This window comes from Drosophila albomicans, chromosome X, assembly GCF_009650485.2.
Source record: "Drosophila albomicans strain 15112-1751.03 chromosome X, ASM965048v2, whole genome shotgun sequence".
NCBI classification, from domain to species: Eukaryota; Metazoa; Arthropoda; class Insecta; order Diptera; family Drosophilidae; genus Drosophila; species Drosophila albomicans.
In genome coordinates, this window is record NC_047627.2 from 27,544,265 (window position 1) to 27,564,783 (window position 20,519).

The 20,519-nt window shown below is 40.4% G+C and overlaps 1 protein-coding gene across 3 annotated transcripts; it reads left to right on the forward strand.

Moving 5' to 3' along the window:
• The first annotated feature begins 88 nt into the window (after window positions 1-88).
• LOC117565871 (box A-binding factor) lies at window positions 89-20,147 on the forward strand. 3 transcript variants are annotated; one of them, XM_052007355.1, is made up of 3 exons: window positions 89-857; window positions 1,334-6,155; window positions 19,799-20,147. In XM_052007355.1, the coding sequence occupies exons 2-3, from the start codon at window positions 1,586-1,588 to the stop codon at window positions 19,960-19,962; spliced, it is 4,734 nt and encodes a 1,577-aa protein (XP_051863315.1). In that variant the 5' UTR covers window positions 89-857; window positions 1,334-1,585; the 3' UTR covers window positions 19,963-20,147. The 3 variants fall into 3 exon arrangements, with proteins under 3 accessions (XP_051863315.1, XP_051863316.1, XP_051863313.1); XM_052007356.1 differs by having other exon boundaries at window positions 19,802-20,147; XM_052007353.1 differs by lacking the exon at window positions 19,799-20,147 and having other exon boundaries at window positions 1,334-8,499.
• Window positions 20,148-20,519: the final 372 nt, after the last annotated feature.

The following is a 20,519-nucleotide window of genomic DNA, read 5'->3' on the forward strand; positions in this document are numbered from 1 at the left end:
GCCCGTTGCTGCTGCTGCGGCAGCGGCTGCTGCTGCCGCTGTCAGAATGCCGCTGCCGCATGCACGTCGGTCATTTGTATTTGGAAACACAATTGCGTTCCGTCATTTGTATTTGGAACGCCGTAGCAGCAAGAAGGACACGAGCGAGAGCGATTAAGCGACGAAGCGACGTGCGAACGGAGTGTGGAGCGGCTATTTTAGCTTTTAGCGCCCTTTTTTGTTTCATTTTCTTTAACTAACAACAAAAAAAAAAAACGACATCAAACAAAAACCAAACATACGGCAAACAACAAATTTTTGGCAACATTTTCGGCAAAAAAAACTATTTTTCGGACTAAAACAAAAATCAAAACAAAAAAAAAAAACGAGAAGCGAAAGAGAAAAAACTTTAAAGTTTTACGTATAATTAACGCGTTTTGTATTGTTTTCTATTGTGTTCGTAAACATAAAAATATATTTTTTTTCTGTTCTTAAACCCCCTCAAAAATAAATCGACAAAAGTGATCGTGGTAACCAAAAAAGAAGTATAAAAGCGAAAAAAATTTAAGCAAAGAGTAAAACAAAAAACTTACCGGCAAAACAAAAAAGAAAAAAAAATCAAAATTCGAAATTAACAAAAAGAAAGAAATCAAAGCCAAAAGCAAAAGTTGAAAACACAAACACGAAATACAAAAAGAAAGAGTCCAAAAGTGTTCTTCGGTATTTTTTTTTTATGTTATTATTCTTCAGTTGTTTTGTGTTTCGGTGAAGAAGAAGCAGCAACAGCAGCAGCGGAAGATCAGCGGCAGCATCGAGAGCAAAAAAGTTACAACAACAGCAAAACGAAAACTGCACAAAGCAGCAAAAGGCGCAGCAAAGTAAGCAAAGCAAAAGCAACAACAACAAAAACAACATGGCGCGGTTGACGATCGCATGAGACGAAAAAACAAAAAAAAACATTGATAGACATTGATCATAATCAGCTATATAGTAAATTGCAAATTCACTTTTTTTCATCTAAACTTGTGTGTATGTGAATGTGAATGTGTGTGGGAGAGAGAGAGAATACACAAAACTATAAAACAGTGTAACAGTAACAACAGCAACAACAGCAATTGCATTTGTTTTTTTCTGTTTTTTTTTTTCCTCTTGCGTTGTTATTGCGCTCTCTTTTGATTTAAGAGAGCTGAATTTCAAGTGCATGCAAAAACAATAAATGCAAGAAAAGTGCATGCAAAAAAAAGAAAATGAAAAAGAAACAAACAATAAATATTGAAATGTGTGTGTGTGTTAAGAAAAAAAACTAAAAGTTGAAATTGAAATTAATAAAAATGAATTGATATTATATTTGCAGTACAAATACAACAAACAAAAACCAAATACAATACAACAACAACAACAAAACAAAATATAACGAAGCCGGCCCAAGTGCCAACGAATAACAAACTAAAACAAAACAACAACAAAAAAGAAACAGAACTGCACCAACAACGAGAACGAGAAGAGAACATAAGTGAAAAAGCGGGCCACATGAGCAGCAGCGCAACGCCGACGCCAACGCCTACGCCAACGCAGACGCCAACGTCGACGACTTATGTAGCGTTTTATGGCGAGCATAAAAAGTGAAATGCCGCCACTGCATGCGGCAGAGGCGCTCGCCTCCAGCAGCAGCAGCAGCAGCGCCACTGACAGCGGCGGTGGCAGCGGTGGAGTTGATGCTGCAACCGCTGCAGCAGCAGCAGCAGCAAGCACAGCAGCGTCATCAGCAGCAGCAGCAACAACCACAACAACAACAACAGCGGCAGCAGCAGCAACAGTTGCAGCTGGCACTGGCTCGGGCGGCAACAGCGCGCCAGCAACACCAAATGCGAATGCCACAATAAGCGCCGCAGCCGATTCCAGTGACAATCAACCAGGCACGCCACAGCCAACAACACAGCAGCAACAACAGCAACAGCAGCAGCAGCAACAAGGACTCATGTCTGCCGATGCACAACAGCAACAGCAGCAACAGGCTGCAGGCATAACGCACCAGCCATATGCCACACATCACATGTACGCCAGCAACACACAGCAGCAGCAGCAACAGCAGCAGCAACCACAACAGCAGCAACTTTATGGCAGCCTCTATGGCGGCGACATGCAACAGCCACAGCAGCAGCAACAGAGCTACAGCTACATCAACAGCTACGAGCAATTCTATCAGCAACAACAACAACAACAACAGCAGCAGCAACAACAACAGCAACAGCAGCAGCAACAACATCAAAGCGAATACAGCCCCTTCATCGATTACAGCAAGGTGGCAAGTGTGCGCTATCATCCGTACTTGCAACAACCAACCTCAGTGCTGTCCTCATCGGCAGCCGCAGCGGCAGCTGTGACAGCCGTCGATGAATCGACAGCGGCAACCGTTGCCGCCGTTAGCACATCGAGTGCGGCCGCCGTGGCAGCGATGTCGCCGCGTGTCGTCAGCAGCAGCAGCCCAACATCGACGTCGTCGCATCTGCAGTTGGGCAGCGCAGCGCCGAGTTCGCCGGGCGTCAAGCTGCAGTGCAAAAAATGCGGCATACTGACGACCAACGAGTCCGAGCTGCAGGAGCACATTGCCAATGTGCACGGCGAATCGCCGTACGGCAGCAGCGGTTACGCCAGTTCGCCGTACATCAAGGAGGAGATGCCAACGCCCACGCATGCGGTGGCTGCAGCGGTGACCGCGAGCGGTGATCTGCTCGATTTGGACTCCCAAAAGATGGTCTATCACCAGCAGATGTTGCAACAGCAGCAGCAGCAACAACAGCAGCAGCAACACGATGTTGTGGTTGCCGGATTGCCGTTGGCATTGCCCGATCCTCTGCATTCGATGCAAACGATGCAACAGCGTGCCTTGCACAGCTGGGAACAGGCGCAACCACAGCAACTGTCGAGCACCGAAGGATTGCCGCCGTACATGCAACCACTGATCGAAAAATCGCCGTACGGCGTCGCCTACTCGCCAAAGCAATCGCCGTACCATCAGGCGAGCAGCATCAAGCAGGAGTATCCGATGATCAAGTCCGAGTATGCGGACTCTCAGCACTATGTGGACAAATCGTTTGATCCCACCAATGCCGGTGATGTGGCCACAAGTCCGGCGGAGTTTCCCAGCACAACAACGGCGCCGGATAACGGCGTCGCAACGCCGTATCGCGGCTTTGAGCCGCCCAGCTCGAGTTCGGTGCTGCCGGCAAACAGTTTGACCGCCAAGGCGGCCACCTGGAAGTCGAATGAGGCGCGTCGCCCCAAGACCTACAATTGCACCGCCTGCAACAAGTGGTTCACCAGCTCTGGGCATTTGAAGCGTCACTACAACACGACGTTGCACAAGAATGCGGTGAAATCGAGCGGACAACCCGATCCGGCCACATTGCCCATTTCGGCGCATCATCATCCATCGCGGGATCCGGTGACGAAGACAAGTCGTCGTGGTAATGCGGCTGCCGCAGCAGCTGCGGCCGCAGCAGCAGCAGCGGCAACGGCAGCAGCCACAGCGGCTCAAGAGTCGCAACCGGTTGCTGTCGTTCAGCCACCGGAGCCGCCGCGTAGTCCGCCGGATTATGGTGGAGGCGGAGGAGGAGGGGTTGGTCTGGCGACGGGTGTGCAGCAGGTGGGCGCCGCCATGTCGCAGTATTCGGCATCGCCATCGCCCACCATTGCAGCACAACAGCAGCAGCAGCAACAGTTGCTCGTGCAAAACAACAATGGTTATCATGCGGCGAGCAATGGGCATCATTATCATCACGCCTATGGCATGCAACAAGTGCAATCGACGACAAACGCTTCACCACAGCACGCTAACAACAACAACAACAGCAGCAGCAGCAATCATAGCAGCAGCAGCAACAACAACAACTCTTCTACAGCCGTTTTGAACGGTCACCCAAACGGGCTAGCAGGTCCCTCCGCCCCAATCAACAACATCAACAACAACAACAACAACATCACACAAATGCCGTCCTCCCAAATGAGGGGCCTGCTGAACAAAACAACAACCAACAACACCCGAACAACAACCCCAACACCAACAACAGCCACAACGCCAGCAACACAAGTCACAGTCATAGCTATAAAGAGCGAACAAATGGAGGACAGCAACAGCAACAGCAACAACTCAGCAATGGTCATGGATCCGCAGCAGCAACAACAGCAGCAATTGGAGCTGGAAGCGGAGGAGGAAGCGGAATTGCAGCAATTGGAGGCGCAGCAGCATCGCCAGGAGCAACAGCTGCAGCAACACTTGCTGGTGGATCCGCAGCAGCAATATCTGCTGTCGCGGCCGTATCACAGCAACAGCAACAGCAGCAGCACGCGCAGCAGCAGCAGCAACTCGCCCCTTACTATTTGCCCCCAGCCGGTTTACCACCAACACCAACAGCTGTTGCCGCCGCTGCCGCAGCAGCAGCTGCTGCAGCCGCTGCATCAGCAACCACAGCAGCAACTCCACCTGGATCAGCAGCCGCTGCAGCAGCTGCAGTTGGAGCAAGCAATGGATTTCTCGCGCACAACGCCGCTGCTGCCGCCGCCGCCTATGGGAGCGCTGCTGCCGCCTATGGGAATGGATTACAACATGCTGGCTTTGGATATGCAACAGCAGCACAGCAATATGCTGCAGTGCAGCAGCAGCATCATCAGCACGCCGCCGCAGCAGCCAATTATTACCACCACGCCCACGCCCATGCCGCTCACGCCCACGCCGCTCACCACGCCCACGCCCATCACCACGCCCACGCCCATGCCGCTCACGCCCACGGGCAACCACTTGCACCACCCCCACCACCACCACCACCACATGGCCACCACCCACACACACACCCACACCATGGGCACCATCCACATGCCACCCCACATCCACATGGCCACGCCCACCACCCACATGGGCATCCCCATGGGCATCCACATGGCCATCCAGCAGCAGCAGCTGCAGCTGCCGCAGCAGCAGCAGCAGCACACCACCAATATGGACATGGGATGTCCCACTATGCCGCTGCCAGCGCAGCAGCAGCAGCAGCAGTTGCCACCAGCAACGGTCCAACAGCAGCAACAGCAGCAGCAACATTATCTGGAGCAACCGCAACTGTCTCCCCAGCAGCAGCAGCAGCAACAACAACTGCTGGACAACAGCAGCAATCACAGTATGGCCAGCAACCATACGCACATCAGCAGCAGCAGCAGCACACCACCACCCCAGCAGCAACAGCACAGCAGCAACACCATCAGCAGCAGCAGCAGCAACAACAACAACAACAGCATCAACAACAACAACAACAGCATCACCAGCAACAGCAGCAACATCAGCAGCAGCAGCAACAACAACATCATCACCAGCAGCAACAGCAACAGCAGCAACACGCTGCCATGCTACCAGCAACTGCCGCCATTGCTGGAGCCCACAATGAGCTATCACACTATTATTGGTAATGATGCAGCAGCAACAGCAGCAGGAGCAACCACTGCTTACACCAGCGATGGCCAATTGTTGCAACTGATGCCCACCTCGTTGTTTGCCCCTTACGCTCCGCTCTCCCCGTATTCGGTGGCTGCTCAGCGATCTCCCCAAGAGGGCGATTTGCCGCCGGTGCACACGCTGACAACGGCGTTGCATGCTCAGCAGGAGGCATTGTTGCCGCCGGCGACAGCAACACTCACGTTGCTTGCAACGGCAACCACGCCCACCGCCTACTCGCCCACTGTGAGCAGTTCGCGTGCAACGCCCGCATTGGAAATGGATATGGTCACACTGATTACGCAACAACAACAGCAGCAACAGGACTACGAACTCGAGCAGCAATATCAACTGCAGCAGCAACAACTCGAGCAGCAACAGCAACTCGAACAGCAGCAACTCGAGTTGCAGCTGCAACAACAACAACAACAACCACAACAGACAACCACAACAGTTGCAGCTGTGCTGCCAAAGAAACGTCGCCATGCTGCAGCAGCAGCAACATCCTCATCATCATCATCATCGTCGTCGTCGTCGTTGGCGCCGCCAAGCAAACGACGTCGCTACAGCAGCGTGGGCTCAACGTCGCCGCATTCGACAACGCTGCCATCGGGTCGGATTAAGTGCTTGGAGTGCGACAAGGAGTTCACTAAGAATTGCTATTTGACGCAGCACAACAAGAGCTTTCATTCCGGTGAGTATCCGTTTCGGTGTCAAAAGTGCGGCAAGCGTTTCCAAAGCGAAGACGTTTACACGACGCACTTGGGTCGCCATCGCACCCAGGACAAACCGCACAAGTGTGAACTCTGTCCGAAGCAATTCCACCACAAGACCGATTTGCGGCGACACGTCGAAGCGATCCACACGGGTCTCAAGCAGCACATGTGCGACATTTGCGAGAAGGGTTTCTGTCGCAAGGATCACTTGCGCAAACATCTCGAGACGCACACGCGGCCACGGGTCGTTGGTAAAAAGGCAGCGGCCGCTGCAGCCGCAGCGAATGCGGCCAATGTTGCCGCAGCTGCTGCGGCTGCGGCCGCAACGCAAGCCTCAAGTCTTGTGGCGGGCACAACGATTGGCGGCATTAAGGCCGCTTTTCGTTTGGTCGAAGCGAAGGCTGCTGCGGCTGCTGCCTTGAAGCAGCAACAAGACTCTGTGGCTGCCGACGATGACAGTCTGCTCGAAGAAGACGAACCACAGCAGCAGCAACTGTTGCTGGGCGATCATCAGTTGATCAAGAACGAATTTGTTGAGATTAAGCACGAGTATGAGGAGGAATTCACTGAGGAATTTCACATGATTGAAAAGGATATTGACATTTATTAAATCTGTATTTTGGGGGACGGGGGTGGGGGGTAGTAGCCAGGGCTACTCATTCATCAGGGTTGCAGTACGTGTCTTCCAAGGCGCAACGCTTTGTGCCAACGCAATTCCATTCCAATTCCACTTTCCTCCATTCCTCCCACAAAAAAAAAAGGGCCCAAAGATCCTCAGTTTGCATCTTGCTCCCTTTTTTTTTTTTTGTTTTTTTTTGACTCATTTTGTTGTTGGTCCACACAAAACGCATTTTTATTGCGGCACTTGCAATAAATTTGGTTGTTTTACGTAGAAATTATGTGTTATAATTAATAATTGTAGATTTTTTATGTTGTGCCAAAGCGCGCCGCCTTTGAAGACACGCCCACTCAGCACAGCTGTAATTAAAAACAAAAAACAAAAAAAACTCAAACAAAACATTTTGCCATAAAAAAAAACAAAACAAAACAACACGAATTTTGGTTGTTCGAGAAATTCCTAATTGTTGTAGCAGCAAATTTAATTTAAATTAAATGTAATTTAATTCTAATTGTATTTGTATTTTGTATTTTGTAATTATTCTAATTATAATGTATTATTTGTAATCCCAAATTTTTTTTTTTTACTATTTTTATTTGTTTTTTTTTTCGTAATTGTAATTACTTTTTTTTTGTAAGAGCCGCGCATACCTCAAGCTCAAGACGATGACAAAATATGATAAATGATAAAAGAAAACGCTTAAAATACACATACATACAAACACACACACACATATACATATATATATATAGACATGATCAGGGAAAATGAATCAAGAAAAACGATTTCAAGAAAAGAATAAAACAAAATAGCACATTTTAGTTGATTTTTGTTTTAATTCTTTTTGTAATTTTTACCTATAATTATTTGTTGTTTGTTGTTGTAATCAATGTTAACAAATGCCATATAAATAATTAAAACAAAAATTAAAAAAAAAAAGCAGCAACGCAATGCCAATTGATATATAGTTGATTATATATAGTAACTATAGCCTACAAAACGCCAAATTGTCCAAACACACAAAAGAAAAACAAACGCAAAAAATCAGGGATAATTTATACAAACACAACTAAACATACATATATATATATATATATATATACTATTATTTTTTTTAGCATGTGTATTTCTATATGTAATCGAATCAATTATATATATAGATACACATGCGAATATAATTTTAATTTAATTTATACAAAACAACAAAACAAAAATAAAAAACGCACCTTTATTGTATTTACTTAATTTTAGTTTTCTTTTACATTATTTTTTTTTTAAATATATTTGAATATGTCATAAAAAATTTATATACATATATTAATTTACAATTTACACACTTTCGAAATACTCAAATCAAAAAGCAAAAGAGAAGAGAAGAGAAAAAAATCCCGATCGTAATAATTCGCCATTAGCTTTATGTTTTTTATGATTTACTTCAAATTGTTAAACGAAAGATATAGATTTATGAATAGTTCTAGAAACAAAAAAAAAAAAACAAAAAACACACACACACACACAAAATGGACAACAAGAATTATGCCTAATTTTTATTGCTGATTATTTTTTTGTGTAAACTAGCGCAACAAATTTTTTAACTATATATATATTTAGCGATATATTTCTAGACCATAACTAAACCATCCACAATACAAAACAAAAAAAAACAACAAAACAAAGACATGCAAAAAAAAAGCGAAAAAACATAGCAGGGAAACACGACATTAATAAATTATTGAAAATGTTTCAAACCAAAAACAACAACTTTTTATTTTCATTCATTTACGTTTTTTTTTGTATTTTATATTATTTGTATTTTTTACAGTTTACGGTTCTTTTGTTTTTCTTTTCTTCTTGTAGTTACAACATAATTAGTGCCACAAAATACTCTTACTCTACTCTCTCTCTAGAGAGTCTTTGCGAATTCATCCGAATTTTGGTTGGCTTCTTTTTATACCCGCTACCCATAGGGTAGAAGGGTATTATAACTTTGTGCCGGCTGGAAATGTATGTAACAGGTAGAATGAGGCATCTCCGACCCTATAAAGTGTATATATTCTTGATCAGCGTCAACAGCCGAGACGATATAGCCATGTCCGTCTGTCCGTCCGTCCGTATAAACACCTATATCTCAGAGACTATAAGATATAGAGCTATAATTTCTTTTCGACAGCATTTGTTATATTTGCACGCAGATCAAGTTTGTATCAAATTTTTGCCACGCCCACTTCCGCCCCCGCAAATCAAAAAAATCGAATAATTTTAAAGCTAGAGTTGTGAATTTCGGTATATACAATAATTACTATAGTCGTTATGATTCCTGAAAATTTGGTTGCGATCAGATAAAAATTGTGGATGTTATTAAAGAAATAGTTTTGTATAGGCAAAAACGCCTACTTTCTAGGGGTCTTAGTTGCTTTGGGTTGCGGGTATCTCACAGTCGAGTACACTCGACTGTAGCTTTCTTACTTGTTGTAATTTGATCTCGTTGGAAGTTAAAAAAAAGAAGCAAAGCGCATTTGGAGTTCGTTTTCTTGGCTTTTGACTATTGCAATCGTGCGTTGATTTCTCGTTAATTTTGTTAATTATTTTTGTTGAAATTTATATGCTTCAAATTGTTGTTCGCTGTCGCTGTTGTTGTTGCTAGTTCCAGTGAAATTACGTGCGTGTGTTTAAATATATTTCGTTGGCTGTCTTTTTGTTGTTGAGAGGCCGCAAAATGAAGGCGAATTTTAGCAACGCAAACGCAAAGAGAAAAGACAACGAGACGCACACACAAAGACACGTACAAACACACACACATATGTATGCATATGCCTATGCATGTGTGTGTGCGTGTGTGTGTGTGTATTGTACATAAGCGCAGAGCAATAGCAAGTTCTGTTTCGGTTCCGTTTTTTGCTTTGCTTTAGCGCATAGAACACAATCCATATTTCTTCTTTTCTTCTTTCGGTTTTTTTTTTTGGAGGATATTCATACACAAGCTGTTGGCACAGTTTGGCACATGATTGAGATACTTTTGGGGCAGCTGATTGAAAGCGATTTTGGTGAGATACTTTTGATAGGTTTGAAATACTTTATGCAGCTGATTGAAGACTGATTAGTGAGATACTTTTAAAGGTTAATGCAAACATTTAAAATCGGCTTTCATACTTGCGATCTTGAGATACATTGAGCAGCTGATTGAAGACGAATTAGTGAAATATTTTGTGCGTTTTACTTGAGATACTTTAAGCAGCTGATTGACAGATGATTGAAGACGAAATAGTGAAATATTTTGTGCGTTTTACTTGAGATACTTTAAGCAGCTGATTGAAGACAAGTTGGAGAATTATTCTTGTGGGTTTTCATTGTAAAGAGTTTAAGATACTTTTGGGCAGCTGATTGAAGGCGATTTAGTGAAATACTTTTGTAAGATTCACATTGTATTTTCGATAGTTGCGAGCTTGAGATACTTTGAGCAGCTGATTGAAGACGATTTTGGTTAGATACTTTTGTAGATTTGAATTATAAAGCTGTGCGCGACTTGAGATACTATTGGCAGCTGATTGAGGTTCTTTCGTAACTGTAAGGAGCACAGCTTGAGATACTTTTGTAGGCTTTCATTGTATTATGAGCATCAGTAAGGAGATACTATTGTATAGTGTCTGATATACTTTGGTATCTTTGAGGAACACAGCTTGATATACATTTTTGTGGCTGCAACTAGAAATGTCAGAGCAACAACAATAACAACTATAACAAATCATTAGCAACAACAAAGTATCTTGTAGATGTATCTGGCAAATGGCAAAAGCAACGAGCAACATAACACGCACACATGTTCTCCCCCTGGTCCATGTGTGTGTGTGTGTGAAGGAACAGCAGTAAATAGCCAAAAAATGGAAAAAGAAGAGATATACACAAAGACAAAGACAAAGTAGAAGAGCCAAACGAAATTGTACATGAAACGAACGAAAAGTGCGCGCCACAGCAAGCGGCAGCCGTCGCAGCGAGTGTATCTCAAAGATACGCAAACGCAAACAACCAAAAAAACAGAAGAAGAGAGAAAAAAAAAACCCAAAACTGAAAACTAAAAACCGAAAAAAGACGTTGAAGTTGCGCGCATGCGCAGAGCCCAAGCCAACGACGACGACGACGCAGCAGCAGCAGCAGCAGCAACGGTGGCAGAGGCAGCAACAGCAGCAGCAACAGCAACAGTCGAAGCCACAGCAACAGCCGCGTCGTCGTTGTTGTCTTCTCTTGGCTATGGCTTTGGCTATGTCATCATAACACACACACAACGTCTTTGTCGTTGTTGTCTTTGTCGTTTGTACACTGCGAGAAAGTTTCTAGCGATCACTAACAAGCAGCTAAAGAAGTCACAAGACAAAAGATGAAAATGTTTCTTGAATTTCACAAACAATTTATTTCTGAAATACCGAAAAACTGCTCCAAATCAATTTAGTTCTGTAAAGCAATTAGTTAGGCTTAACTAAACGATCTTTTATTGCTTTCTTAACAGCTAACTATATATTATTAGTAACTCATTTGTCCTAGCTTCTAATAATCAATGGATGAGAAGTGGAACTTTTAAGTGAACGCTTTGCTTTACTCATTGTTCTTCGATCGCAAATCGATAAAAATTGAATACCAAACGTAATTTTGAAGTTTTTTTTACCTATAGTCTTCATAGTTCCTGAATATTTTAGTTGCGATCACATAAAAGTGATTGAAGTTATTAAAGAAATTCTTTTGATTCCTTCTTACTATAGATCTTTGTTGCTTTGGTATATTTAGCAATCTTTGGTATATTTTGAAAGCGCATCAAGATACCTAAAATAGGATTCGATATATTTGTAGTATTTTTGTTGTATGTCAATTTGGTATATTATAAAATTAATACAGCATTAGTTTGTTGTAATAGTCTTCGGAATATTTTCAGTATTTTCGCGGTATATTTGGATTATTTTCAAATAAATACCGCACTAGTTTGCTTTACTAGTCTTCGGTATATTTTCAGTATTTTCGCGGTATATTTGGTTTATTTTCAAATAAATACCGCATTAGTTTGTTGTAATAGTCTTTGGTATATTTTCAGTAATTTCGCGGTATATTTGGTTTATTTTCAAATAAATACCGCACTAGTTTGCTTTAATAGTCTTCGGTATATTTTTAGTATTTTCGCGGTATATTTGGTTTATTTTCAAATAAATACTGCACTAGTTTGTTTTACTAGTCTTTGGTATATTTTCAGTATTTTCGCGGTATATTTGGTTTATTTTCAAATAAATACCGCACTAGTTTGTTGAAATAGTCTTTGGTATATTTTCAGTATTTTCGCGGTATATTTGGTTTATTTTCAAATAAATACCGCACTATTTGCCTTTACTCACAATGGATAGCGGGTATCTCACAGTCGAGCACACTCAATCGTAGTTTTTTACTTGCATTTATGATAATAAAAAACTGCCTTTCGATGTAAATGTTGGTGATGGGCGCTGATTAAATTCATTAATGAACAATTAAGTTATTATATTTCGATGGAGAGTTCAAGATTCAACTTCGTACTCTAAACAAAATTTGCTTGATTTGCTTGAAATTACATTTTGGTGAAATTTATTTGTAATCTATGCTTTGATAGTGCAATTTTGTTAAACGTTTTAAACCTTTGTTCAAGCTGTAGCTGTTTGCAATTTAGTTTGCTGCTTTAGCTTATAGTTTTCGTTCAGTGTAGCTGTATCTGTGAATTTCTACTTGCTGCTGACGCTGCTTCTGCCCTTTGGCTGAATGTTGTTGTTGCTGATGTTGTTGTTGTTGCTGTTGCTGTTGTTGTTGCTGCCGCGTTTGTTCTCGCTGTGCGTTTTTCTTACGCGGTTTGTTTGTTGAACATAAAACTGGTTTCCTGTACATATGCTCATCCAGCAACAACAACAACAGCAACAACAACGACAGCACTAGCAACAACAACAACCATCTGTAATTTTAATTTTTCGGCAAGGCAGAGATTTCGATCGACGACGACGACGACGTCGCTGCCCAGGTAGAAATTGTGTACCTTTGTATTGTTTGCTTACTCCGTGTGTGTGTGTGTGTGTGTGTGTATCTTGTAGATACCTTAAAGACAGTAGACACACACACACACATTGCTCTCTTTGCGGTGTGCGTAATCCTTGCTGCCTTTTTCAAGCTGCTGCTACGATCATTTGTCTCTCTCTCCCTCTCTCTCTCTCTATCTCTGTCCCTCTCTCTGCGCTCTCTTGTGTGTGGCAACAACAAAAACATTAACCATGATTCATAGTTGTTGCTGCCTCTTTATATACCACACTCTGACTATATCATGTATCTGCTGCTCCTTTTTCGACTACCCAAAAAAACACACACAAGGAGAGAAACACACAGCAAAGAGGAAGAAAAGGAATAGAGAGAGAGATGAAGAGGAGACAGTGGTCGAGACTAAAGCAAACTTGAGAATTTTCGGGGCTCAGGCTTTGTCTTTTGCTTGCTTTTTGTATCTGTATCTGTATCTGTATCTATAGCTGCTGCTGTATTTGTATTTGTAGTTGTAGTTGTAGCTCTGGCTTTATATATACTATATAATATATGTGCAGCTATAGTTGTGTGCAAATATCTGTGGCATACATTCTCATAGAACAGTCGCCTCATCTGTTTGCTTCTTCTTTTCCTTCCTCTCTTCCTCTGTGCTCTCTCTCTCTCATTCCTTCTTCTGTGTTTGCTCATGTTTTTGGCAGTTCTTTTTTTTTTTGTACTTGTATATATGATGAATGCCAGGAAAGGATCGCAGTTGCCCCAGTTGCCTCAATTGATCAGAGTTTTGTCAGTGCTTAGTTTCCTCCTTCACTCCTTTACTCTTTCGCATTCGCATTCTGATTCCTTTGTTTGTCTCCTCTTGTTTGTTTCCTTGGGGCAGGGCCAAAACCTCCCCCTTTTGCTTCCTTTTCCAGCCACAAACCTAACTGTGCTTTCTCAGCCTCAGCTTCAGATTCAGTCTCCTTTTTGCTCACTAATTTTTCTCTTTTCTAAAAATACTTGTAATTTTTCGTGTGGAAACATTTTCGGGCAACATTTTTCGGGGCTTCAAGCTGCTTGACAGCTCTGATTAACCCATGTTGCCGCACACATTACGCGCAAATTAGTTAGTCCAAAAAAAAAGGAGAGTTATAATAATAAGTAAAAACATGTTCAAATTGCGACTGACATCGAACACAAAAACTCAATCAAATGAGCTGGCAAAAGTATTGCAAACCCTCCCACAACTCCAAAAATACAACAAAAAGAAAAAAACAACTGTCAACCTTTTAGCCTAGATTTTCCAATGAAAACTGTTAATTTTCCTCAACGCTTTCAGCTGTTTCTTTTTTGTGCGTGTGTGTGTGTGTATTTTAATTACCAAGCATTTGACAGCATCCTGATGCTTATATTGTGTTGTCTATTAAATGTAGATACACACACACACACAGACACAGAGTCTTAGCCTTTTATTTTGAGGTTGGCTTTTTGAGAAAATCTCTCGCTGCTGTTTGCCGCGCTTAGAAAAATTCCAACCCCCGAAAATAGCGTTAGATATTTGTGATTTGTTTTTATTCCCCTTATTTTTTTCGTTTATTTCGAATGGAACCGAGAGCAAAAGCAGTAAACAGTAAGCGTAAGAGCTATAACAACCGCCGCCATGCTGCATCATCATCATCATCATCATCGTCATCATCGCACAGCAACAGCAGCAGCAACAACATCATCTTGAGTTTTGTATCTTGAGCATCTGCCAACGCCTGTTCAAGTTGTGTCTCCTCGTCTTCTCCTTTTCCCTCTCTCTCTCTCGCTCTTTCTCCCTTAGACATTCTCCCTCATTCTCTCTGTGCACAATCACTGTTCTTATTCCTCTTTTGTGTCTTCCCTAATTGTGACTGCGATTGCAAAATAATTTCTGTTTTAAGCATACGAATCTTTTATGTGCGATTCCTGCAAAATCTCTTCGTCATAAAATTACCAAACTGAGTTGCATCATTATACTATATTGTACAGTTATAGCCGAAGCACTTAGGAATTGGATTATAAAATACTTTATAGAATATTATATGCAATTTGACCAGATAAATATATAGACAGCAATTTTTCAAACTTAATTCCAAAGCTATTTAACTCATTGCTAAAGATTGGCATATTCATGAAATAGTATATTTATATACTAAATATTCAAATACTAATACTTATATTAGTCACTCAAATTGTGGCATTCAGTCCCTTTGCTAAAGATTGATATCCACTTAAAATAGTATATGTATATACTAAACACTAAATAATACAATACTAAAATACCAATATTACATATACATCTACTTATAATAGTATGTGTATATACTAAATAATAAAATACTGAAATACTAATACTTAAATTAGTCGCTTAAATAGAGACTTTCAGGCTTAGCATACAAGTTTTAGTAATAGTATGAGTATATACTAAAAATTATGTTTACTTAGTATATTTAGTATATAGTACGTGTTTAAACTAAATACTAAAATACTAATATTTACATTGAAAGAGAAATTTCAATGTTCTTAGTATGTTTATATACTAAATGCTAAAATCCTAATACAGGTTTTAGTAATAGAATGAGTATATACTAAATAGTAAGTTTATTTAGTATGTTTACTATACTAAAATACTAATATTTACATTGAAAGAGAAATTTCAATGTTCTTAGTATGTTTATATACTAAATGCTAAAATCCTAATACTTGGATTGCTTTCAGGATTTAATCCGCGCAATATTTTCAAGCTAAAAACAATTTTTGCGAATGAATTAAATCTTATGCATACTATGAAATAGTATACTAGAAAAATCTAGAAGAAAGAGTGTAGAATAAATATGTTACTTAATAGGAATGCTAAAAAAGAAGACAATACATTTATTCTAGGATGCTCTTGAATGTTGCTAGAATATTCTCAATGAATTGAGTTAATCGAATTCAATAGAATAAAATCCAAATTTCTGCAATTGTTCCAAACGATGAATCAGCTTATGATGTCTAAGTAATTCCGAGGTAAAGCTAAAGCTAAAGCTATTACCCCCGCTTGACCATTTAATAGAATCATAATCATCTCTGCGCATTGCAATGCCAAATGTTGGGATCAATCACAACGCTAATTACAAGCAGCAAGCAGCGAGCCATTGATCTCGCACCGACCGAGAATCAAGTATAATTTGTTTTGGGCGTGTCCCGAAACATACCCCAAAAAAAATAAGAGAAAAAAAAAAAGAAAAACCAACTGCACTCTCAGCATGGACATTATTGCATTACGTAAGCACGCAGCTGTGTGTGTGTATTTGAAATTGTTATTAATTAATTTGCCACCCACAAAAATGCAAATCCAATCGTGGAGTGTCTGAAACAAAAGACTTAGGCAACGAACTTGTTGGCTTTGCTTTGCTTCTTCGTGAAGCATAACGAAGAAGAGCAGCAAAACATAAATAAAATAAGCATACAGGCTGCAAGGCTTTGCGGCTTTGTACATACAATATAAATATATATATACATATATATATACATATGTATGTATGGCTATTAAAAATATGTATGTGTGTGTGTGTGTGTGTGTTGGCAAGAAGGAGCGTCAAATGGCGCACAGCTGCGCCACAGCGAACATTTAATGTTGTTGTTGCTGCCCAGAAATTGTTGCTACATTTGGCTTGTTTTGTTGTTATTATTTCATGTGTGTCCTAATTCCAATTCAACAGAAATTTTTGTCTCACAATCACAAGAAAAACAACAACAACAACAGCAGCAGCAACACCGAAGTAAAGCGAAATAAATCTTAGAGCCGAGAGGCGAGCGAAACGAGTTGAAAATAAATAAAAAAAAAAAAAAAATTTACAAAAAAACAAAAAAAAAGTTTAGGCTAAAGTTTTGTAGTTGTTGTTGCTGTCGGCGCTTTATCCGATTTTGTGCTGTGCGCTGCTTGTTTTTTATGACGAGTTTCCGCTAATTGCTGATGCGCTGCAGATTAAATGAAGCAGCGACAACAACAGCAACAACAACAACAACAACAACAGCTGCTGCTGCTGCGTACAAATGGGGAGCGACCCCAGGGCTACAAGACGCGAAATGTAACACGAAAAGCAGCCAAAACAAAAAAAACTCAAATTTTTCAAGTCAAATTAGAAAACTTGAAGTTGGCAACAGATTTCGATATAATTCCAAGAATTTCAACGATATTATGTGTATTATAACAATAGAAAAGTAGAGTAGAGAGAGAGAGAGAGACAAAGAGAGAACGAGAGCACATTCAATAATTTCATAATTTCACACGCCACAATGACAAAAAGATCATCCACATTGATGATCACGCTCACGTTGATCCACGTTGATCACGTTGATGCCGCTGACCGGACTGCATTGAAGCGTGGCGTGCTTGTCACTCAGCGTCTGCTGTGCGCTACAGCAGACCAACTCATGCACATCAGTTGAGAGCAGTCGCCTTAACAAGTGTTCACTGTACAGCGCATGCGACAGTCGTTCAATAGCGAAACTGAAAGCCTTGCTTCTACTATGATAGTTGAGAGTTAAGAGTTGAGTAATATAGAGTACACTGCAAGAAATTGGGGATGACATGTATAACAGTATTAAGAAGCTGTTATACATCTCATTCCTATTTTCTGGCAGTGTATTCTACATGATGAGGTCTTCTTTAACTCTGTATAAATTAGGAATGAGTTTGGTGTAATTATTCATGGCAGTATAACAGAAAAACTGGCATAACTGTGATATGCAATATTATTTATCATTCACAATTTGCATTGACATACGATTACACGATACCACTACTATATCTGTTATATAGGATTATTATGTCACTGTTATATGTCCAAACTGTTATACTTATCTGTTACTGTTATAACTATTATATATTGCAATTGCAAATTAGACTACATAATACCACTTCGATAGCTGTTATATACGACTATTATACTGTTATATACGACTGTTATACGTGCCAATTTTAATTTTTATACATTACACCAAATATTCTGAAATCTCATGCAATGTTATTGATCTTTATACGACTGTTATACACTGCATTATAAAGCGACTGCTAGACACCACTTATATAACTGTTATATATGGCTGTCAGGTCACTGTTATACATATTATTAATAACTGTTATACGTTATTTTGTAATTCGCTTTGCAGCTTCGTAGCTTGCTTTATTCAATTGTTTGGTTTAATTATTATGGGAGAATAACAGATAAACTGATAACTATTAAAATTTATTTTAATATTTTGTATATTCGTTTGAAATCTAAAATAAGACTGCCAGATACTACAGTACACTGATATTCGACTGTTATACAGCACTGTGATAACTGTCATATACATCTTGTATGTATCCTAGTTTAAGACGTTATACATTCCAATTATATCTGTTATAATAGCCTGTGACTTTTATTGCATTGATCCTTATTAACAATGATTACAGTACACACACACACTAAACTATTTCGTGCAGTGTAAGGCATGGCACACATACGACACACAGATGCAGGGCAAAGCAGAGCCACCGAAGACGCGGATAACCGAAATTAGACAAAAACGAATTGAAAATGAAACAAGTAAGAAAGCTACAGTCGAGTGTACTCGAATGTGAGATACCCGCTACCCATTTTGAATAAAAGCAATATATTTTGCGGTATTATTCTCAAAATATACCAAATACACTGCAAAAATACTAAAAATATACCGAATGGTATATGTGGTATATCGATATAGTACCGCATTCAAAATATACCATAGACGGCATAATATACCAGATTGTCAGCCAAAGCAACTCAGACCCCTAGTAAGTAGGCGTTTTTGCCCATACAAAAGTATTTCTTTAATTACTTCGACAATTTTTATCTGATCGCAACCAAATTTTCAGGAATCATAACTACTATAGTTATTATTATATATAGCAAAATTCGCAACTCTAGCTTTAAAATTACGCTTGTTATTCGATTTTTTTTGATTTGCGGGGCGGAAGTGGGCGTGGCAAAAATTTGAAACAAACTTGATCTGCGTGCAAACATAACAAATGCTGTCGAAAAAAATTAGAGCTCTATCTCTTATAGTCTCTGAGATCTAGGTGTTCATACGGACAGACGGACGGACACACAGACGGACAGACACACAGACGGACAGACGGACATGGCTAGATCGTCTCGGCTGTTGACGCTGATCAAGAATATATATACTTTATAGGGTCGGAGATGCCTCCTTTTACCTGTTACATACATTTCCTGTCGGCACAAAGTTATAATACCCTTCTACCCTATGGGTAGCGGGTATAAAAAAGGCGTATCGCCTTTGCTGGTTGTTGTTGTTGTTGGTTCATTGGTTGTTGCTGTTGTAGTGCTTAGATTGTGGGCCATCAGCAACAGCAGCAACAGCAACAACAACAACAGCAACAGTGAGCAGATGAGAATTATAGGAATTATAAGAATTACGCTGAAACTGTAGAAGAAAGACATCTTATAGATATCAGATTATGGCGTTTGCCTTAACCTAAGCTAATAATTCTAGCACACACACACACACACATACATATATACGCTCTATGTGTGTGTGCGTGTGTGTGCATAGAGCATAATGAGCTATAATTGGATTAAAGATTTATTTATTGTATTTCTTTTGTGTACAACGAGATTTTTACATTCGCCTTGTGCCAGCTGCGTTGAGAACACTCAGAGTGAGAACTTCGATCTGAGACTCTGAGAAACAGCGACAGAAACGGAGACAGCGACAGAGACAGAGACTGAGACCGAGACAACGACTCTGATTTTGAAACTGATTCTGATTCGGATTCGGACTCTGACTTCGACAACGACAATTCTCCCCTCCCAATTTTGGACATTGACTAATTAGCGGGCATCTGTGGGCAATGTTTGATAATTACTGGCAAAACATTTGCATTAATCTTTCTCTCTCTCTCTCTCTCCCTCTTTCTTTCTTTCTCTTTCCATATTGCAGCAGCAAGCTGGTCAACAACGAAGCGTCAATACCAATACCAACAACAGCAGCAACAACAACATCATGAGCAGCATCATCAGCAATATCAATATCAAAATCATAACCAACATCATTCGAGAGAGAGAAGCAACAATTACAATGCCCAAAGACGGCTCAAAATTTAAATTGAATTGAATATTTCGGCACAAAGCACCAGGGGCGATTCGAATTATATTAATTATACACAAAACAAAACAAAAAAACCTTACTACTAACTAATGAATAATGCGTATGTATTGCATACACAAATATTTATCGAATAGTTTTTAAACTAAACAATCATCTTCCCCCTAACCCTAAGTATTCCCAACTCTTCCCCTCTTTTCCCCCCTCACAAGTATATGTGTTAAATGTGCCAGCAAGTTAGCAAAAAAAAAAAAAAAAAAAGAAACAAAAACAAAAAATAAATACATTACAGGCATCAATGTTTCAGTTTTTAGTTTAAGCAGCACATTTAGTACACGCACTAAATATATTTAGTACAGTCGCAAAACAAAAAGTTTAAATAACAGGGAATTTTACTACATAGAACAGCACATATGTATTCTAAATTTAATATGTTTAACAAACGAAAAGAAGCTTTGACAACATCAAGTATTTGTTGAAGCAGTACTAAATTTAGAACATATCTTTAAAGTGCAAACAATTGTTTGAATTGAGTTGAGTCTCATATGTTCTCAAG

Excerpts from the sequence above, each read along its gene's own strand:
- LOC117565871 (XM_052007353.1), top strand. The coding sequence starts at position 1,586 with ATGGCGAGCATAAAAAGTGAAATGCCGCCACTGCATGCGGCAGAGGCG.